Raw genomic sequence first — 22,636 nt, forward strand, 5'->3', positions numbered from 1 at the left:
GCTCTTGTGTGTCACAGCCGGACCCTGTGCCCCGAACACTCAGTGGCAGGTGCAGCTGAGGCCGGCCAGGGCCTGGGAAGGCTTAATGCAGATCCCAGAGCATGGGCATCGCAGCCCTAGGACGTGTGGAGCCGCAGAATGTTCTGGAGCTGGCCTTTAGGAGGCTAGCTGGCTCCCTTTCATGGTAATGTCAGAAGAAGGGTCGGGGCTGGGTTTGGAAACGAGATCCGTGGAAGCGTTGGCAACCCTTTTCTGGAATTCACCAGGTTTGTGTGTACAGACTGGAAGAGGAACCGCTGAACTTTCTGGGTCCTGCCGGCCGCGGGGTCCCCGTCAGCAGCATGTGTCCTTGTCGAGTGCGCGCCCCACAGATGCGTCTTGTAGCGAAAATGTGTTTTAGACCGTTGCACAGGCAGGGGCTCTGTGAAACGGCGAGCTTTGGAAAACTGGCTGTCTTTTTATTATCCCTGTTCAGACTAACGTGAGTTATGTCTTGTTTCTTCACAGATTATTGAGGACAATCCCTTAGGGTCTCTCTGTCGGGGAATATTGGATCTCAACACCTATAACGTGGGTAGGTGCACTCGTGGGCGGAGCGTGGATACCTGCCCGCAGCCCCAGGGCCCGGCAGGGAGGGGGCTGCCGCTGCCCGCCCGTCAGCCTGCGCCGCAGGGACACCGAGCCTGTGTTCCAGTTAGCAGATGAGGAAAGCCAGCCCCTCAGGGACCAGGTCCCATGGCTGGTTACGAGACGAAGGGGGCCGGGCTATTTGGGTTCAGGCCTTCACCTGCACTGCACTTAGCTTGTCCACACCGTGTCTGCAGAGCACGGCCCTCGGCCCCGGGGTTATGGAGTCAGTGCTCAGAGCCACGTCTGATTTGAGCCTCTGCTTTGCCACTACTAGCGGTGTGACTTTGTCTTCATGAGCCCGTCCCCATACTATAACATGAGTATAAAATGAGTAGCACCCCCCGAAAGGTAATGAAGGAGGTCCAGTGCGATCCAGTATGTGCCGTCTGCTTACAATGTTCCCGGCCTGCAAGAGCTCAGACAGGTCGCCCGGATATGACTGAGCACATAATTCCTCCTCCCCCGGCATTTTCTTTCTAGAAAATACTTTCTCTGCAGAGAGCATCTATTGCATGCCTGTCTCCTAGCTTCTGGTGGCCGCTGGCGATCCTTGGCGCTCCTGGGCTTGTGGCTCCAACGCTCCACTGTCTGCCTCTGTCTTCGGGGCCATCTTTCCTGTGTCTGTGTCTCAAATTTCCCTCTCCTTTCTCTGGTAAGGACACTAGCTCTTGGACTGGGCAATCCCAAATCCAGAAGGATCTCCTCAAGATCCGTAAGGACATCTGCAAAGATCCTATTTCCGAGCGAGGTCCCACTCACGGGGGCGGGGGTCAGGCAGCAGACTTTGCTTCTCAGAGGACACGACTCGGCCCGCGGCAGCTCTCGGGCTGTGACGGAGGGGAGGGGCCGGACCCCGCCTGCCCCGGCGCAGACGCGCCGCTCACTGCGGGCTGGGGCCGTAGCAGCCGCCCTTTGGCTGGGTTCGTGCACCAGGCGGCGTGGGCGGTGTGAGGTCCGGCCTTCCCGCGCCGGCTGCTCAGGACTGCCGCTGTGCTCTTTACCCAAGTGAAAGCGCCCCACGGGAAGAACCAGAAGCAGTTCGTGTTCATCCTGGAGCCCAAGAAGCAAGGTGACCCGCCGGTGGAGTTCGCCACGGACAAGGTGGAGGAGCTCTTCGAGTGGTTTCAGAGTATCCGAGAGATCACGTGGAAGATGGACACCAAGGTAGGCACTTGGCTCGGCCGGGCTTCCCCTGGGGGGGGGCGGCGGGGGCAGGGGTGCTGGGGCCGAGGGAGGCCGGGGAAGACGCGGGCTGGGCCACAGGTGCGCCAGTCGTCGCGGAGCCGAAAGGGACCCTGGCGGTCCCCGGGGAGGCCAGGGCTGGGGTGGGTGGAGGGATCCCGGATGTTTGGAGCCTCTGACCCTGCGTGTCCGTCACGGAGTACTGTGTTCCTCACACGGGATGTGTTCTTGGTTGGCGACCTTGTTCAGAGCGGCCTGCGTCTCCGTAGCCAGCACGGCCCGAGCTCCCCATTTGGGAGCTGCAGGGGGACCTCGTACTGGACCCGTTCTGTCCTCTCACCAATGTGTCCTGTGGGGGGGCCTTCCACTTCCAGTAGGAAGCGGTGTTTGCAGGTTCATCCTAACTGGAGCGCTGGCGTGAGGCCGGAGGGGTTTTGAGAACGGCCGCGCTGGACCCTGGGCCCGTCCCCACGTGTCTCTGGGCCTCCGTTGTCTTGTCTGTAAAGTGAACCTGATTCCTACGCCACAGGATCCAGGGCGGGGAAGTGAGATGATGCGTGGAAGGAGCCAGGCCCTGGGCCTGACACAGCAGGGCTCGGGGGCCATCTCTGTCCCACCAGGACGACACGGGCCCATGGTACTGTATCTGGGACGAGGGAGCAAGGTGCCACCTGAGCTTTCTTGTGGGTTTGCCACATGCCCTGCTGCTTCTATGGCAGATCTTGACCCAAAGGACTGATTTCTAAGCTTCCTCAGGATCTCGTGGGTGCCTCGGCCCCCTGGTCACCGTTGATTAGTCTCCCTCTTCTGGGGTCCTGGGAGGGTCACCCGCCTGTTCTTTCCTTCTCTCGAGGCGGGGGCCCTCACATCTTGGCCAGTCTATGGTCCCAGAAGCCCCTGCCCCTCTTTTCTGCACCCTGGAATATGGTCATCTACTTGAGATGGCAGTTTCCGGGGGGCTGGGCTGATGGCACCTTCTGGGCCCTGTGGCCGACTCTGTTCCGAGGCCTTACGTTCTTCCCAAGGCTTCTCCCACCCCCACCAGACACGTGGGATGTACCCTGAGCGTGTGGCCAGCGTGGCTGTGTGTGCTGCTGCTCGGGGGGGAGCCCCTCTGTTCTCCTGGGCCTCTGCTGTGGGGAGGGGTGGGCGCACCACATCCTGGGCTGCATTTGAGAGATCGGTCCCCCCTGCCTTCTAGGTCCGTTCTCTTTGCTGGCTGAACCACTGTCACCCTGATCTGGAGGGCACCGTCAGCCAGCACGGGACAGGACCCTCCCGAGTGTGTTCTAGTGTTTGTGGTTCTGGGACCCCCGCCCCGGCTGAGAGCGGCGAAAACACTCATGAGAGAGCCCTTGGCCGCTGTTCCCTATAGCGCTTGTTCTCCATCCCCAGAGCCCCAAGGCCGAGGCGGGCATGTGGGGCTCCCCAGGAGAAGGGGTGCAACCTGGTGCTCTCTGCTGTTCTTATTGGAGACCCCTGAGCTTATTGGGGACCCGAAGGCTCCCCACCCCCGCAGGAAGGGCTCTGAAATGCAGCCTGGTCCTTCGCAGTCCGTTCTCTGCTTTTGATCTACGCTCCTCCTCCACTGGTTCTTACTTCTGCTGATGCTGATTACGTGTGAAGGTTAAGAAAACAGCAGTCCGCCGACCCCCCCGGCACAAGTCCTGGGGAAAGTCACAGGATGAACGCTGAGCTCACTGCCGGCTCCTGGCCGGGGCCTTACCAGCGACCTCCTGCTCAGGGCTCTGTGACTTGACCGTGGAAGACAAAAGTCCACTCACTAAGATCTGTTCGCCCCTCTTAGTTTCCAGGAGGGCTTAGTTTCCAAAAGCCTGGCCAGTGCAGTGGGTTGTGCCTTCAAATTCTGAGACCGCCTGTTGGGTCTAACCTAACGGGTCTGGAGAGTAATTGTTACACAGTTTGGAAGAAGCGAGAGGTCTTTCGTTGCTTTCTGCTGAGGTTGAGGGGAAAAAAAGGGACACCCTATGGCTTGTCGTAGCTCTGTGCTTAGTGAGACCAGCTTTCCACAACTCAGCCTTGCTGGGACGCGTCCCACCGCCCTCGTCTCCTGCAGCTCTGCTCTCCTTAGCGGGGGCACGTGTGGGGCTGCCCGAGGGGCTGCCCTCTGTGGCCTTCCACATACCTGGTGGGGGGCACAGGGCTCCCTGCTTACAGCTTGGAGGCCCTAGAAGGGGAGTCTTCCAGTTAGCCTCATTTCCTAGTTGTGGAAACTGAGGCACAGATTATACAATGTGCCCAGAGGGCCAGCGTTTGAGCCCCGGTCTGATTCCAGTTCCTGCCGTCCTAACCAGGTGGTAGGAAGTTTCGCTCACCAAATCAGCTGTGCCCGGAACACTTGCTCCCCGCACAGGGCTCTGTGAGGACGGCACTAGGCATGAGTGGTGCAGAGCACAATTCCTTTCCTTATCCTGGCTGGAGTTAACTGGGAAGGCTTCCTGGAAGAGGCGTGATTGGGGTAGAACCCAGAAGCAGGAGTGAGCTTCTGGACTGGCAGAGGAACAATGATTGGGGTGGTGAGGGGGGTACAGGGTGAGAAGCAGGAGGTCAGTGCTGTGGTTCAAAGGGACCCAGGACGTGAACTCAGTGGCATTTTAGAAAAATCTTCTCTGGGAGATGATGTGTAAGGGATAAAGCAAGGGGCTAACGAGGGTGAGGCCTGGTGCAAAAGCCTCTCTTCTCGTCCCTGGCCTGCTGTGGAGCATGGATACGCTGCTCAGCTTTGTGTGCTGCAATTCCTTTGCAAAACGGACACAAATTCTACCACTCAGAGGAGGTGGGGGCCACCCTCCGTCGTATCCATCATGCACGTAGCATGTAGCCTGTGAGGCCTGAGGCTAAGAAGCCCCAGGACCAGTGAAGGGTAGCAGCTGCACATCTTTACTGCTCCGGCTTCCCCCTTTGCCGGTGGGGCAGAAGCAGAATTTGGGGAGATCTGAGAGAGGTGTGTGGTTTGGGGTGAAGCAGGCACTCATCCGTGCACAGATGGGGATCGAATGGATAGTGTGTCCTCCACACTAGGCTCCTGGGGAGGCTTTGTCGCGAGGCTCCGTGCAGGGACAAGGGGGTTCAGACAAGGAGGTGCAGCGCCGACAAGGACCGGAGGTCTTGGACAGCTCTAACCGTGTGACTTTCGGGGAAGGGATGTGGCAGGAGCCCGAGAGCAGAGGGTCGAGGAAAGTGGGGTGCTGACAACAGGGACCCTCCCCCCCCCCTTCCTGGGAACCATGCCCAGGGATCCAGCTCGACCCCAGTTCTGGGCAGAAACAACAGAGGAAATTCAGAAGACAGGAGCGGAGGCGTAGAGCACAGGAAAGCTTCCAACTGTGTTAAGGATCCGAGCCTGCAGGAGGCAGAAAGGGGACGGGGCGGGGGGTTCTGGGGAGGGAAATGGAGCCAGCCTCAGGGCTGACGCTGGGGGCCGGCTCCACAGGAGAACAGCATGAAGTACTGGGAGAAGAACCAGTCCATCGCCATCGAGCTCTCAGACCTGGTCGTCTACTGCAAGCCAACCAGCAAGGCCAAGGACAATCTCGGTACGGCACCCCCGGCTCTGCCCCGCCCTGCCCTGCAAACCCTGCTTTCCTTTGGAGTCAGGTGCTGTCCCAGGGCAAAGAGAGAGGCTCCAGCTCCGCCTCCAGGGCTCTCAGTGGATTTTGTCCTCAGGGCGAGGGGACAGGAGGAGAACTTCCCGGAGGCATGTTAGCATCCCCCTACTGCTCCACGCGACCATAGCAAGCCCGGTGGGGAAAGCCACCCCTTTGCCTGCTTGCAGCCCTGGAGACCAGGCCTCCAACTTCAGGGTCACTGGGCTGAAGTCCAGGTGCTGGCAGGGTCCTGCTCCAGCCAGGGGTTCAAGGGGAGAGTCCGTGCCTTGCCTTTTCTGGTCTCTGCCTGTGTCTTGTGGTCACGTCTCCCTCCACTTCTCTTATCCACAGGCCCTACGTTTAGGGCCCAGATAATCTCCCCCTTTCAGAGTCCTTAATGTCATCCCATCTGCAAAGTCCCTCTGCCACTGTAAGTCACAGTCCCAGGCTCCAGGAGTCAGGACCTGGAGGGCTTCTGGGGCCATGGAGCTTGCCGTAGGAGGATTAAAAAAGGAATATTTTCCCATCTCCACAGGAGTAAGTTCTTGGCCCTAATAAGATCCTGTTGTTTTCCTCCCTCTTTGTTTGGTCTGAAGCCTCTGTGATTCCAGGATGGAGGGCCAGAGAAACAGCACTGAAGCCTAGTTACCCGTCACGGGGCGGTGGGTCCCTTGGTCCCTGTGGCAGAGCTCAGAGCCGGACTCAGCGTGGTCAGGGGTGGGCAGCCACAGCTGCCCAGTCCTGTACCTTGGCACCTCCTCGGACCCCACCCCTGCCTGTAGGCAGCAGACTCTCCCTCCCCCGTGGGTCCTGGTGCACTTGTCTTCTGCACAGTATCTGGGAGGAGGAAGCCAGATCCTAAGCTCTCCTCCTTCTTCTGATTCCTGTGGCCATCGGCCACCGTGTCCCCTTCTGTAACTGTACCACTCGTGTTTTCGGGCACAAGGTTGGTGGTGATTTTAAACAAGAAGTAAGTGACATGAGTCCCAGACCACAAGGCTGTGAGCATGTGGGGATCCTTGGCAGGCAAGAGCCCAGAGCAATACCGGTGAGGGTAAGAGCATCTCACCCCAGGCCGTCTCAGCTCCGAGGTTCCTGGTTTCTGTTTCCACCTGCGCATTCAGCTGGCGCAGCAAACATCATGACAGAGCAGCAGACAGAATAAACGGTGACTCCCTCTCTTATGCGCAGAAAACCCCGACTTCCGAGAAATCCGCTCCTTTGTGGAGACGAAGGCGGACAGTGTCGTCAGGCAGAAACCTGTCGACCTCCTGAAGTACAACCAGAAAGGCCTGACTCGAGTTTACCCCAAGGGACAGAGGGTGGACTCCTCCAACTACGACCCCTTTCGCCTCTGGCTGTGCGGCTCCCAGATGGTGGCTCTCAATTTCCAGACTCCAGGTAAAGGAGCCCTGATGGTGGCGTCACTCCAGGCCCAGTCCCCTGTCCCAGAATCTATCAGGGTTCACCCAGCACGCCAGTGTCGGCCCCAGCCATTGAATGGAGTGATGGTGGGACACTGGGCTTTTGTATTTGGCAGGCTCTTTGATGGCAGCTGACGGAGTAGGGTGGCTGAAGGGAGAAAGGAAACACTTAAGCTCGTGGAATGAAAGTCCAGGAGTTAGGATCAAGCTTCAGGCATAGCTGGATCCAGGTGTTCAGTGGCCATCCTCAGGGAGCTCTTCTCCTGGCCTCTCCTCCTTTGAGGGCTTCACACTTAGACTCTCAGAGATGCTCACTGCTGAGAAAAGCCAACATGCAAAACATTTTCATACCAGTGGTAGCACAGATCCAGCACTGGGCTCTTTGGTCGACGAATCTCATCAGTAGTCTCCGTTATATTGTTTTAATGCCTGTGCAGGATTCGGTTGAGTGGAACCCTACCCTGTTTAACAGGTCTCCCCCACCGAGGCACTTCCCTCATTTGCTCTTAAGGACGGCCCTGCCCTCTGTAAGCTTATGTGAGCACGGCTTCACAGATGGGGGAGTCCAGCGGCGGGACCGAGAGCTCAGTGCCGGCTAGGTCCTACCACATTGGCACTTGGGCCAGCTTTCCTGAGGAGGCCCACTAACACCTGCACCCCGCCGTGCCTGAGCTCTGCGGCCTCACCGGAGGTGAGGGCCTCCGGAGAGACCGTGGGAGGGAATGCGAAGCGGGCAAGTGTTCGAATACACCTTTCCCCTGTGACTTCACCAACATAGTCAACCTTTTTGATCTTTGTGCCTGCGACAGGTACAAATCGATGTCACAATGGTACGCCTTACTAGGAGTCAAGTGAGCCGGTTTTCTGTGTACTTAGAAAGCGTTTTCTTTCCTGCAAACTGTTCGTGCTTTTTACCTCATCTCGTTAATGGGGTGAAGTCATTTATAGCAACATTATCAGATCGCTTTCGTGTGTTGCTCCTTCCCTGTCACTGGAGCTAAAATGATTGTGTGTGTGTGTGTACATGCAGTCTCTTTTTCAGTGTTCCAAGATTCATTGTTTATGCACCACACCCAGGGCTCCGTGCAATCCGTGCCCTCCTGAGTACCCACCACCTGACCTGGCTCACCACCCCCACCCGCTCCCCTCTAAAACCCTCAGTTTGTTTCAGAGTCCACAGGCTCTCATGGTTTGTCTCCCCCTCCGGTTTCCCCCAATTCACTTTTCCTTTCCTTCTCTTAATATCCTCCGTGTTCTTCTTTATGCTCCACAAGTAAGTGAAACCATATGATAATTGACTTTCTCATGTGCAGCCTATCTTAACTGAAATTTTAAAATTAACTCTCAGGGAAAAAAAAATGTAAGAAATTTTGAGCATAGAGTAGGTTTTAGTGTCACATTTAGAATGGTGTTCACCAGTTGGGATTTTTTTTTTTTTTTTTGAAACTCCTAATTTAACGACTGCCTGAAACTTATTTTTGTAAACAGGTGTAAATCACCACCCCCCTGCCCACCCCCACGCCCCCAGCACGGCCTGCCTAGGAGGCTCCCTTTCCTCACCAGGTTTCCTTTCCTTCCCAGATAAGTACATGCAGATGAACCATGCCTTGTTCTCACTCAATGGTCGCACGGGCTACGTCCTCCAGCCCGAGAGCATGAGGTCCGAGCAGTACGACCCGATGCCTCCCGAGAACCAGAGAAAGATCTTGATGACCCTGTCGGTCAAGGTAACTCAGGCCTCCAGCCCGTAACGCCGGGTTTCAGCCTGCTGAAACCATCGACGTCCAGTCACTGTTTCAGATCTGAATTTCAGGGCACCCCAGGTCCCAGGGAGACTTGGTCACCTCCCCGTGTCAGGGGAGAGGTAGGGTTTCAGGTCTTGCTGGGTTCAGCAGGGTCTCAGGGACATCAGCCTCCGGCTAGAGGAGGGAAATCAACATGAGAAATGGCCATTTGGTCTTCACAGAGGAGAGAGTGTCTCCCCACAGCAGCCAGGTTTAGTGGGTGACAACGGATGAAAATGCATCCAACTTCCTGAGAACATGTTGCCTCTTTGTAAGAGTTTTGGTTTTTTCCTCTTTTGGAAAGTATGCAAGAGAGAGATCAGAATTGCATTTCTCATATGATTAAGGAAGGAAAAGAAAAATTCAGCATGTGTCATGAAAAGTCTTTTTTAAAAAAATACCACTTTCTCCTCTGTCCTTTCCTGGGCGGTCTCTGGAGGTTCTAGGGTGGTGGGAGGGGGAGGGGGGAGGTGTGCATGTCTGTGCTCGGGGAGGTCTCTGTGACGGCATGAGCGTTCCCATCCTGGCTTCTCCAGCCCTGTTTCCCCATCCAGGAGAGGGAAGCAGTGGGGTGGCCCCTACTGAGCGACGTCAGGCTGCCTGGGACCTCCTCTGGTCTGACTCTGGCACTGAGACTAAGCTCTCTGCTCAGGAGGACTTCCAGTACTGACCTTTGGTGTCCTAGGTTCTCGGGGCTCGCCATCTCCCCAAACTTGGACGAAGTATTGCGTGTCCCTTTGTGGAGGTGGAAATTTGTGGAGCTGAGTATGACAACAACAAGTTTAAGACAACAGTTGTGAGTAAGTTGCATCCTGGGGGGGATTTGATGTACTTTTATTGCCCATGGCTTTTCCTTCATCCCTCTGCTACTGTCCAGCTTGGGGTTGGTGGCGGGGGGGGGGGGGGAACACAGGACCCCACGATTAGTTGGACAGACACCCAGCCAGTCATGGTGGGAGTCCTGGACCAAACCCCTGTGCTAGGAAGCTGGGGCGACGGAGGGTGAGCCTCTTTGGGCCCCGCCCGCTTTATCTACTGCGCCCAAGGCTAAGACGCAGAGACACAGACAGTGTGGCTGGCCCACAGGCGTGGGTCCAACCTGGGCGATTCTATCCTTCAAGGGAAGGGAGACCCTGAAGCCAGGAAGAAACGGTCAGTGTTTTAAGGCCTGGGATCACTGTCCCCGGTAAGAGGCAGCCCGAGCAACAAATCACACGTGTAACCAGCTAAACTGACATTTCCCCGGGGGTGGGCCAGGCCCGCAGCTGCCCTTGCTCCAAGAGGCTGGTTCACCCCGTTTACTCCAGAACCCACATCCGTTCCCCCTTTTCAGAGAGCCAGCCCCACTTCCTTGTCCAGAGGAGCGCTGCAGCTCCCCACTCTGATCTCCCCGTGCCCTGCCCTCCTACCCCTGCCCAGCCCGGAGCCCAGAGGGAAGCGGCAGCAAGGGGTGTGGTTCCTCTTCTCTGCTTACTAAGGACCAGAACTCTGACAGCCGCTTTACTAGGCTTGCTCCTGGAAAAATAACTATTCTTAGATTTTGGCCTTGATGCCTATTTATAGGGCTGCTAAGGACATTCAAAAAGGCCGGGGGGACAAAAGAGGTGGTTTAACCAGGAGGGGGCAGGACCAGTGGAGCCTGTGCTGAGCCTCTGTCTCCTTCCAGATGACAATGGCCTCAGCCCGATTTGGGCTCCAACACAGGAGAAAGTGACCTTTGAAATTTATGACCCCAACCTGGCGTTTCTGCGTTTTGTCGTCTACGAGGAAGATATGTTCAGTGATCCCAACTTCCTTGCCCACGCCACTTACCCCATCAAAGGAATCAAATCGGGTAAGTCATTTTAATTAAGAGGTGCGGTCTGGGCTTAGCAGGACTTGAGGTGTGTGCTGCTGGCTTTAGAAAGAATGAAGCAGCATTCTGGTGTTTATGACATTGTTGCAAAAGGGATTGGGTGGCTCAGGCAGCTGATCACGTCAAGTTGTCCCCACGAGTATGGACCGGACCAGGGAAGGGAGGGGAGGCTGCACCCTGCGCAGTCAGGCCTCTGATCCCCCACGCCCGCCGGGCCGGCTCTGTGCCCCGGGAGGGAAGGAAGGGCCCCCCGCGCAGCTGGGAGGCGCAGTCTCCGATCTGCCGCTTCCCGCACCCGCAGACCTTCCCCTTCCTGTTCCATAAAATTGGAACCATTGATAAACTGTTAATCGTTAAATCGGTTAAGCGTCTGCCTTTGCTCAGGTCATGATCTCCGGGGCCGGGGATCAAGCCGCATGTTGGGTTCCCTGCTCTGCGGGGACTCTGCTTCTCCCTCTGCCCCTACTCGTGCTCGCTCTGGCATGCAAACATGCACAATCTTTAACAACCCGAAAAACAAAGAAACTGTGTCCCATCCCCCCAGTGCAGAAAGACCCTCCTAGGGAGGGAGCACAGATGTGCTTTGTGCGTGAGCTGGATGTGCTTTGTGAACGGCACTGTCCTTACCTTGTCTGGTTTCTTCGCTTTTACTCTCCTGCTGGATGGTGTCACCTTTGACAAACAGGCCCTCGCTCGATGCCGAATTCCCTTTTCCCCCTTCCTTAGCATTTCTGCAGGACAGAGCCACGAGATCATAGATCCTTTGGGAGTCCTCATGAGGTCACTGTTCCCCAAGGATCATTTTTCGAGAGACACAGATCCCTCATTTTAGTGATTTATATACCCAGATAGTCTTTTTTCTTGGTGGTGTTTGGAAATCTCGTGTCCTGTTTCTTTTGTTCTAAACTTGAAACAATAGCCGATATTCCCAACCCTCTGCCTTCCTTAGTGTCCGAAAGCTGATCATTTCCAGCACCCGCCCAGCTAACCCTGGGCCTAGAAAGTGCAGGTCCCTGGCCCTGTCCCTGGGTACTTGGCTCTGCCTGGGTTGGGGGACAGGCAGGGGCAGGCTTCCCCAGCTCCTCAGCGGGCACCTGGAGAGGACTGAGCGCAGCTGCTCATCTTACCATCCAGGAAACAAATTCCGAAGTGAAGGAGTAGAGAATTTTGGAGACAGCCGTCTTCGTCATGTTCTCTCACAGGACGCACATGGGAGTCCCTGAAATCTGCTATCGGGCAACCCCTCTTGCGGACCTGGCCCCCTCAGGCAGCTACTTTAAAGCCAGCGGTGAAGCTGCAGTTCTGTAATGTGCGCTCTGACAAAGCAGACAGTGAGCCTGGGAGAGATTTCCTTCTCTGGTAACTGTGTTCTCAGAGTCCCCCGGAACCCCCCTGCCGTGCTGTCAGGACCTCGTGACCGTGTCCTCTGGAAGGAGAAGGGATGTGAGCTTTGTAGTTGCTCCTAATGCCTTGGAGAGGGAGGTCAGAGTTGATGCTCCTGCCCGTACTTTACCCGCCGAATTGTGGCCATTAATCTAGAAAATGTTAGCACTTAGCTTGAAGATTTAAAATACAAAGAACAGGGGCGCCTGGGGGGCTCAGTTGGTTAAATGGCTGCCTTCGGCTCAGGTCATGATCCCGGGGTCTTGGGATAGGGCCCTGCGTTGGGCTCCCCGCTCAGCAAAGGAGCCTGCTTCTCCCTCTCCTCCGCCTCGCTCTCAAATCAATAAAATCTTTGTAATTTTTTAAAAGAGACATAGGACATGGATGATGAAACAGGTGACCTTTGCCCCGCTGGGAGAATGGTCGGTAAGGACCTTGTCTTGCTCCTGTGCGATTCCCAGCGAGGCCTGGCGCGTCCATATTCAGGGAAGGCGCACAACAACCCCTTTCGCACAAGGCGTCGGGAGCCTTCTGAACTCACAAACTCTGCCCACGGCCATTAGGGACGCACTTAAGCTTTTGAGCCAGGTGGAGCTCAGAAAGGAAGGAAAACAGCGTTTACTGCGTTTTGCGCCTTCAACTCTTTAATCCTTGCAGCAGTCCTGGGAAAGGGGTTTTATCATCTCTGCCTTTTAAACACCAGCGCTTTGGGGCCTAGAGATGTGATTATCTTGCTCAGGGTCACCCACCTGCAGGACCAGAGCTGGGCTGCAGACCCGGGAATGTCTCACTGCACACTCCACGTTCTTCCTACCCTGAAGGCCTTTGCTACTCTGATAAACCAAATACGGAGCACACTTCAGAAGACGTCTCTGTTTCCTTTGTGTCTATGACACAGCCCAAACCAACAACAACAAAAGAGCCAAACTGTTTCGGGTGAACTGGGAAACACCTTTCTGCCTCAACCCCAGGATGCATGAAGACGGCTCAGGAAATGAGAGCTGGCCGTTGGAAGGAGGCGTCTCGGGATGGGGCGCACTTCTCCAAATCTGGGGGCACATGCTGCCTGTCGGTTCTAAGCAAAAGGGCACTTCCCCGTCATTGGAGTGTGTGGGCTACTTCACAGCCTTCCCGAGTCCAATCTAGTACATTCCAACAGTCACTCAACACCTAGACTTCCTCCCCAGTGTCCCCAGACCAGCTCTTACAGATGCAGAATTTCAGGCCAAACAACCAGACCAGCAGACAAGCCAAGACAAATCGCATCACCTAGAAGGGGAGAAGAGAGAGAAGGGGCTCCTGGGTGGCTCAGTGGGTTAAGGCCTCTGCCTTTGGCTCAGGTCATGTTCCCAGGGTCCTGGGATCGAGCCCCACATCGGGCTCTCTGCTCAGCAGCAAGCCTGCTTCCGCCTCTCTCTCTGCCTGTCTCTCTGCCTACTTGTGATCTGCTGAATAAATAAATAAAATCTTTTAAAAAAAAAAAAAAAAAAAGGGAGAAGAGGTCAGAAAACTTCACTATTCACAGAACTCCATGTCCTCAAAATCCTCCCGGGAGAGGTCTGACCTGAGAGTTTTATACCCAAACTGTCAGTCAGGTACAAAACCGAAGAATGGATGCATTCAAGTACGTGGCGTTCGAGGATTTTAGGTGTCACGAAGTAGTACTGAAGAAAATGAGAGGGAAAGGTGAGCCGACAAAAGCACTGACAGAGAAGTCCAGTATAAAGGCGACGAGCACTGGATGTTTGAAACTTACACACAATGAAATGCACAGATTTTCAATGGGAAGACACGGACACCAAGTCCTGAGGTCCAGCTTGTGAGACGCCTGCCAGCGTGCAGGAGGGACGTACCCAGGTGTCCGCGTCTCACGTGGAGACACATATCTACACGCCTGTATGCTAGATGGAGGAGTGGGGAAGTGTGGTTAAAAAAACATAGGAAAAGGTTAATGACGGATCTGTGTGGCTGGCACACAGTGTTCTTGTACTGATACCTTAGCTTTGCTGTATGTATGACAACTTTATAACCGAGTCTCCTTTTCTGGAACTATTACGGTTAGAAAATGAAACACTATATACCTGACCCTTGAACAATGTGGCAGTTGGGGATGTCCATGCCTCAAGCAGTAAAAAAGCTACCTAGGAGTTTTGACTCCCTCTAAACCTGCTCACAGCCTATGGCTGACCAGAGGCCTCGTAACCGTCAGTTGACACAGACTTTGTATTTTATACTGTATTCTTCAGGTAAGCTGGAAGAGAAAACATGTTCAGACACTTAGAGTACTGTACTTATCGGGAAAAAAATCTGTGTATAAAGTGGACCCACACAGTTCAAACCTGTGCTGCTCCAGGGTCAGCAGTATTTACACGGAGTGTCTTATAGAGACAGTGATTCAGCTTCCCCAAATTAGGGGAAGGAAGGAGAGAGGAGGTGTGGCCTTGCAAAAGGTACATCAACTTCCTCACCGAAAGCACTGGGAAGGGAGAGAGGGCTCAGTCAAGTGATACTGTGCAGGCTCCAAGAGAGCAAGAATGATCATCGGACAAGCCCAGACCCGGATGGTGGAAGTCAGAGGCAACGGTGCACGTGCCCTAATGCAGGCATGGCTTGTCCAGGAGAAGGAGAAGACAATGCAAGTAAAAGCTTTTGAGACAAACTAGGGCCATAGCATCTCCAAAACAGAAAGTTAAACGAAAACCATCCAGTACTATCATTAGTGACTTAGAAGAAATCACGACAGTGTCTTGGGAAGACACTGTGAACATGGCTCCTTCGGGAAGAAAGGATTATGAGCGGGTAGGGGCGAGATTTCAGTTTTTACTATGTATTTGTTTAGACTAAGTTAAAACAAGCAAACCAACCAACCTTTGAGAGGTGTTGTCATAAACATTTGTGTGGGGGGAAATCAGCTCTACCTCAACCCTCCCCCCTAAATTATAACTTAACAATGAGTGTCCTAATTATAAATAGAGAAAGGCTTTCAGAGGAGGATCAATACTGCTAGGGACTGCCAGGGACAGATTTCCTACTATTAGAAATCCTTCAGGATGACCCGCCCCCCCCCCCCGTCCCCCCATCCTATGGTTTGTAAATCCAGACACGGAGGAGGGGACACAGAGGTGTGTTACTCCTGTGAGTCTTCTGGCTTCCAGAGGACATAAGGAATTGAACCACAGCTGCAGTCCCTCTAAATGTGTCGTGTTCTGTATGTTTGGATTTCTTTCAAGGGAATGATTTTCATTGCTACATGGCAGAGATCTTTAACTGCACTTTTCTGTGTGGGGCCATCTGTCGGAGCTGCATGCTGGAACACGGGCCATCAGGAGGGGACCCCTGGTTTCCAGAAAGTCATGCCCCAGCATAGGCCACTAACTTATCTGCTTCTGGCACCAAACGTGGGATCCCCAGGAACCCTAAGAAAGCTAAGGTCTGATGTTAATGGTCTGTCTTTGCATTACTTTCCCTTCTCTGCTGCAGGATTCAGATCTGTTCCTCTGAAGAACGGGTACAGTGAAGACATCGAGCTGGCTTCCCTCCTGGTTTTCTGTGAGATGCAGCCAGTCCTGGTGAGTGAAGAAACGCCAGTTGGGGGTTCCCTGAGCTGTGTCTGCTGGTGGGGAGGGAGTGGCCTCTGGGTATGGTTGGCTGATGGACTTAAACACCCATTGGGAATGGTGGAGCGAGACATGCCATATCATCAAAGAATTCCTCCGTGGTCCCAGGCTTTTCCTCCTCGCATCCTTCCTTCTTCCTTCTTGGACAAGGCCGTACGATGCTTTGAGCAGGTCATGGAGTTGGAAAGGGTGAAGCTCTTTGGAAGTTCCGTACAGTTTCCTTTCAGCAAGTAGAGTCAAGCCAGATAATGCTTTCCTGGAATAGTTCATCTTTCCTGCATGCTCCCCCTGCTGTCGGTGGTGGGGGGGTCCCTTCAGAAGGGCTGAGAGCACCCACCAAGGCCGAGCTGTGGCTTGTGCTGGGGCCGCACATTCCCAGGGCTCCGCCCTACTCTTGTCCTTCTCTTTGCTCCTGAAGGAGCCAGCCACCTTGGTCCTTTTGCCAAGTCCTTGAAGATGTGTAATCTCTCTTTTGATTCACCAGTTTGCAGAGGGTTGACGTGAAGGGCTTGGCCTCGATGAAGGCAGCAGCGGGCTGGGATAGTTCAGGTCTCGGCTTACTGTTAGGAGAATGTCTGGATATGTGATTTCTGGAGCTGCACAATCCTCTGAACGGCCTCTCCCACAGAATGAGCCCCACTTGGCATGTGTTTTTGCAAGACCCCATGATGTGGCCCATGCAGTCTTCTAAGATCTTTCCATTTCCCCACCACAGAACTCAGCATGGGCCGGGTGAGTGTGTGGTCACCCCACTCCTCTTTGGATAAACCAGAAAAACCATGGTTCTGGATCCCAGTGGCCTGATGTGGCCTTGGTCATTGGCCCTGGATATGCATCTTCCCTTCTCTGTTGTTCCTTGGATAGAGAACTCACAGCCTCTAACTTGTTGTTTTGGCTTTAAGAACTAAACAGGGATTTGGAAGTTGCTTATGTGGCAACTTCCACAATAAAGCTGAGAACCATCCAACGGGAAAGGGAGATGGCAGGGGTGGAGATGACTTTTAACAGCTGTAGCCATAGTCCGTGCAGTAAAAATTCATGAACTCGACTCAGAGGAGAGAACATTAGGCATTTCTGCATGGCTGTCTGCCTTGCACTCCGTTTTTGCAACCTTGATAGTTTTCCACTTCAAAGCATTTTGTGAACATTGAAATGGAAAAGGATGCAAAGATAAGGACAGACAGACAAAGCACCAAAAGCAGGAAGTGACACTTAAAAAGCATAGTTCTTTGGGGGCCAGAGAACCTCAGTGACGGAGGCATCACTTGTGTTGGTAGAAAACGCACTCCTGATGACAAAATTGTGTCTTGAAAGGATCAGGTGATGGATAATGCCAAGTGTTCCATTTTGAAACAAATTCCATACGTCAGTGCTTTAGACTCAGGCAACAGAAACGCTTCCGTGTGAACTGGATGGTCACTTGAACCTTCAATGATCAGAAAAATCAACTTTTGTGATTCTTACCGTGATAACAATGTTCGGTCCTGAAAGGACAACCCAGTTAGTCATCCCAAGACTTAATTAAGTGGCTCTTTCATCAATTTATCACCAAATAAGACTGAGTTCCTTAAATAAGTCCATTAAAGAGACCTAGGCCAGATACATTATGTTGTGCGAATGGCTACACACAGCCCCGATTGCGCCTACTATACAGGTTTATAATTAGGAGGAAGAGATGAGTTTATACAGTAAGCATCGGGTCTCTTTGATTCCTTCTCTTGCTAGGCCAATGCCTTCTTTAAGTATGATAATAATACAAATCCATAGGTCCACTTTCTTTTTTTTTAAACCAAGAAACAGACTTATTTATTTATTTATTTATTATTTTTTTAAAGATTTTATTTATTTATTTGACAGAGATCACAAGTAGGCAGAGGGGCGGCGGGGGTGGGGGGGAGGCAGGCTCCCTGCTGAGCAGAGAGCCTCCTGTGGGGCTCGATCCCTAACCTGACCTGAAGGTAGAGGCTTTAACTCACTGATCCACCCAGGCGCCCCACTTTGTTTTTTAAACTCTGGCATTCACAGGTCATCCTTTGTGGTCAGGTGCCCCCTGCTTTGGGGCTGCTGAGCGTACCTTGTATCACAACCAAACTGTCTTCAGACATCATTCCAAGTCCCCTGGTTGGCAGAACTGTCCTTGATGAGAACGGCTTTAAGTGAAATTATCCACACTTTTCATACAGTTAACCTAATTTATTAGCACTTAAATGATGGACAGGTTTTTCCATCGAGTGGTCTGACCCTACGTAGCGCAATCATCACTCCTCCAAGCAGGGCATTCGTGGAATCCACTTACGAATGTAATTACTGTCTTCCTCCTTTGACTCAGTTATTTTCTTCGGCTTGGTTCCCAGATATGGGACTAATTTATTTGTTTTTTTCTTGATATTTGCGAGAGAGAGGCCGACCAGGAGCAGGGACAGTGGGGAGGGCAGAGGGAGAAGAGCTGACCCTGCGCTGAGTAGGGAACCCGACGCAGGGTCCGATCCCAGGACCCCCTGGACCACGACCCGAGCCGAAGGCACACACTTAACTGGCTGGGCCACCCAGGCGGCCCCGGGATCAGTGTATTTAGCAGGATCGTAAGCCTGGAAAACTGGGAACAAGTAAGCTTGAAGACCCCTGGCTTAGTCAAGCTTACCGCTCCCTGAGCCACAGCAGGATCTGGGATTCTGTTGCCTGGGGAAGGGAATCAGCGTTTCCTCGCGGTGCACGTAAAGCCCATCTGCAGGCATTTCATGGAAAAATGATGTGACAGACTTGGTTTCAGATGGGGACGGGGCCGCAGTGGTCTAGACATTGCTCTGCAAAGCTGTTGTAAACAACTTGGAAATGTTATAAATAATTTGGTACCACCAGCAGCAGAGAAACTTAAAAGCAAATGTATTTGTCCAGACATAACTTCCTCCATGCAGGAACCTTCTGGGTGGGGCGGTGGGGGCTGCCCCCGTGGAGCCCGGCAGGGAGAGAGGGGAGGGTGGGGGGTGCCACGGGGACCGTGAATGTGCCCAGATCCGCTCTCTGAAGGAGTTTTGGCAGAAACGGTGTCTGAGTCTGTGCAAACCTCATGGCAGCTGATGGTTTTTAAGCTTTAATTCCGCATATGTCACCTGGTCCTCAGGTGCTCCCAGGCGTCATTTGGAGTTTTGGCCCCACAGTGTGATGCGGCGTCTTTGGGGAGCCGAGCTGGGGTGTGGGGTACACCTGGGCGTTCTCCTTGCCCAAGGTCAGACCTTGTTTTAGTTATCACCGTCTCCTCTTTCATGCCAGGGAGACACTGGTAAGTGGCCTCACAACAGGCTCCTCTGACGCAGTAATTGATCCAGTGAGGGCCGGCGGGAGTCGAGGGCTCCCGGAGACTGTCAGTGAGTGCTTCGGGCTCCCTCTCAAGAGGCCTTTGACATGTCACAACTGCTTTATCAGCGCTCAGTCCTCTGCCCTGGGAGCCGTACATGTGGTTTCCAAAGCATCTTTCCAACACCATTTGATTCTCTCCTACACTGGAGAAGTAGTAAAACAGAGGCGGCAGCGGGTGAGGGAGAAATCCCCGTGGGCTACCTGTACCCGACCACGGAGAACATCCGGGCCACTTTCCTTTTTTGCACACGAAAGATCCACAGCTGGGTTTGCGCAGGACACACGAATGGGTACCCTTTACCTACTTCCCAGAGGACTTGAAGCCTTGCTCTAGGTGATGATGTCCAAAGCCGTGAATGCCTGTTTCTTCAGGTGAGGGTCCCGCAGCCCCTTAGCCATGCTCCTCGTGATGGACAATTAAGTGGGTTGGCCGTTTTTTACTTTATAAATAATGAAGGTCTTCATAAACCTTTTTGTGATTAAAAATCATTTCCTGGGGCTAGGTATGTAGTAATGGACTACTAGATCAGGAAGGGGGAAAAAAAAACCCATCTTTTTGAAAGCATATGGACTTGTTCTCTGAAAGTAGTTTCTTTTAAGTGGATGTAGTCTATCCAGTCTTGCCATTAACTGAAAAAAGGCTCCCATTCCAATGATTTCCACTGGGGAGATTCAGAAGAATGGGACAGGACAGAGCGTGAGAACTGGACTGTGCACCCTAGTTATTGTTGACGGGCAAAGCGGACAATAGCTGGGAGCTCTGGGGATGGATCCTGTGGCAGGTTGTGCTTGGGGGTGCTGAGGGGTGCAAAGACCAGGGCGGGCGGGCTCAGCTGGAAGAGACCAGTGAAGCCCTTTGCAGAAGGCTCTAGAGACCAGTGGGGGAGCAGCTCCCTGAAGCTGAGCTGGTGCTGGTTTTGGCGGATGGTGACGATTTCCCTACAGTTGGGAAGACCCTCCCTGTGCCTCAGCAGCTAGCCTTTGCTAGTCTGACCCCAAGGAGCAGAGACTCCTGTGCCTGCCATAAACCCCCACCAACCCGATGTGACTACTCAGCAGACCAAACACTGCGAGCGGTACGTGGTTGAGAAAAAACCCGGCCCAGGGCAGTAAGCGGCCGACAGACCCCAGCGAACAGGTGGCACCCGCAGCCGGCAGCCGGAGCCGAGCCCTAGAAGCGTCCTCAGAGAACCCGGCCATGCACGTCCTACAGATTTTCAGGAACGTCTCAGGAGAGCACTGAAAAGACAACTTTCTAGAATTTGAAACAAAACCCAGATTCCTTGACTCCAAAAATTCAATGCATCAACATTGATCCGCATGAGTGACCCAAAAGAGAACCTGAAGAAACGGCTCCCCTGCCGGAGCCACAGCACCAGGATGCAGGCTCGGAGAACAGCCGTGGGAATCTCCCTGCACGCTGCCCTGGAGCCAGCCGGGGCAGGTGGGTAGGCGCCACCCATGACAGTCGCTGCAGGGAACCTTCTCGTATTTGCTGCTACTCGAGGGTCTACTCGAGTCCCTGGAGGGATGAACAGAAAACACACCACACCCCGAGTTGCGTTCTTGCACAGGCATCCTTGTTTTATCGTGCCTGGCAGATACAGATTTTTTTTTTTTTTTTTTAAACAAAGTAAAACTTTGGGGCAACCCTGTGTTGGGCAAGTGTAGTGGCACCATTTTTCCAAAACCATTTGCTCACTCCTGTCTCTGGCACATTCCGGTAAAACTTCCGTTACGGCGATCCTTGCTGTTCGCATCTGGATTACTCTGGCGTAGGAGGACCCCAATGGCCTCCGTGTGCTCCAGGGGAAGGAATCAGCAGGGGGAGCCGAGGCTTTACACTTGCCGCGGCCCCCAACACGGCAGCCGCCGCCCTGACCGCGGCGAGATCGAGGCAGGACCCTCCCCTGCAGAAGGATGGGCTGGCTGAGCACCTCACATCATGGGGAGCATTTGGGGGCAACAAGGTATTTTTCAATGAGGATACGTACATTTTTTTTTAGACCATGTCATCGCACACTAACAGACCGCTGCAGAGTGCTCGGGATAAAAAGGCAGATGCGCTGGGAAGTCAGACCAATTCAATGGACTCACTTTATCGTGGTATTTGCTTTCCTGGGGTGGTCTGGAAGCACGCCCAGAGTAGCCGAGGTGAGCCTGTCAAACTTTGGAATTCCAAGGATAAATAAAAAGCTAGACTTCTCGACGTACTGAGTTATCTATGAAGAAAATAAAGCTAAAAGCAGACTCGCCCTCTTCAGCCCTAGGAGGACGAAAGAACTCGGTCTGCAACCGCGCACATGTCAAGGCAACAGAAATGCAGGTGTGGACGTGCACAGTTTTGAGATCTGCATTCCTCCACCCCCCAAGGGACACCTCAGGAAAGGCTAGAGGAAGAAAGGGAAATAACTCGGTACAGCTACATTTTATAGTCGAAGTCTGATTAAGATTTTGTGTCGGTGAATACAAGTGTTCCTGAAACAGAAATACACTGTGAGAAATTCTCTTCTAGTCTGGAACTGAAAATATCTAAAGGCATCCTAAAAAGTTTTGACTTTGATGCCTGGGGGTTCCTAGTTGGCAAATAAAGCATCCTGCAAGTCGGAGAGCTAATTCTGCTACTTGGATGTGAAACTTAATTAGGACCATTAGAAAACAAACAGGAAGTTGACTGGGAATAAAAATAAGGGATAAAATTTTTAAAAAATTTTATGAAAAATATACAGTAATTAAAATGGAAGGGATGAAACATAACTTGATCTAGCGAATGGGCTGAATTCTCTCATTAGAAAAGTTAGAAAATCTAACTGCAGTTTTTACAAGAAACAAGCCTAAAACCAACAGGGTATTGCACGAGCAAAGGTAACAACCCCTCCCTGCCAAGGAGTGGAAGAATTGCTGGAAGAAATTGGGAAAGAAAAATTAGTCTCGAAGTATAATTTAGGGGCACCTGGGCGGCTCAGTAGATTAAGCAACTACCGTCAGCTCGGGTCATGACTTCTGAGTGGTCGGCTTCCTGCTCAACAGGGGAGTCTGCTTCTCTCCCTCTCTCCCTTTCCACTGCTCGTTCTCTCTCTCTCTCAAAAAAAAAATTCTGACTTACAATCAAAAGTCTCTAAGATCATTAAGAGAAACCGTACAGAAGGGTCGTTTGGTTTACAAAGGTATGCAAGAGGCCTTGGGGTTTAATTAGGACACAGCATCATCCCTCAGTCTATAAACAAAAGCGCCCACAAAGATTACTTGATTAAAAAAAATCAGCGAGGACAGATGGTCAAGTCCACGTTAACGAGCTTGATTTAAGAGATAAACACCTTTGTATCCAACCAGTGGATAATATACCCTGGTTCCTTCTGTTTCCCAGAAACTTTAGAAAACTCGATAGCATAATTGGTCACAAAGACAACTTAAATACATTTTGAGGGAGAAGGATTTCCTAAGTCGGTAAGATTTGGAAGATAATAAAAGAAAGCCCAAATGTTCACCACCGGAAAAGCAATTCCTCGATAAAACAAATGAAAACGGTTATCTAAACAGCAGTAAAATATTTATGCCGTACTACATTGAGAAGAGGAAAATTCTTGCCTTAAAACGAGAGAAGACTGAAGACAACATACACTAACTATTCATCTTGGAATTTTTTAAAACACCGATCAGAGAAGTTGGTAGGAACAAAATAAAGGTAAAAGCCACCTGAATGTAACAGAAAACATAGAAGAAAAAAACAGATTCATTAAGATCCATTAAATGCATCTCTGCCTGCCTCATGAAGGCCAAATTAAGAGCAGGCACA

The 22,636-nt window shown here is 52.7% G+C and overlaps 1 protein-coding gene across 1 annotated transcript in view; it reads left to right on the top strand.

Moving 5' to 3' along the window:
* Positions 1–22,636, top strand: part of PLCG2 (phospholipase C gamma 2) — a 146,760-nt gene that overhangs the window by 104,724 nt on the left and 19,400 nt on the right. The window contains exons 24-31 of the mRNA XM_059383063.1: positions 508–574; positions 1,637–1,794; positions 5,267–5,369; positions 6,612–6,821; positions 8,426–8,571; positions 9,314–9,428; positions 10,295–10,462; positions 15,347–15,435. Coding sequence (XP_059239046.1) covers positions 508–574; positions 1,637–1,794; positions 5,267–5,369; positions 6,612–6,821; positions 8,426–8,571; positions 9,314–9,428; positions 10,295–10,462; positions 15,347–15,435 — 1,056 coding nt within the window. The remainder of the gene's footprint in view (positions 1–507; positions 575–1,636; positions 1,795–5,266; positions 5,370–6,611; positions 6,822–8,425; positions 8,572–9,313; positions 9,429–10,294; positions 10,463–15,346; positions 15,436–22,636) is intronic.

The sequence above is a fragment of the Mustela nigripes genome, chromosome 17 (genome assembly GCF_022355385.1).
Source record: "Mustela nigripes isolate SB6536 chromosome 17, MUSNIG.SB6536, whole genome shotgun sequence".
Taxonomy (NCBI): domain Eukaryota; kingdom Metazoa; phylum Chordata; class Mammalia; order Carnivora; family Mustelidae; genus Mustela; species Mustela nigripes.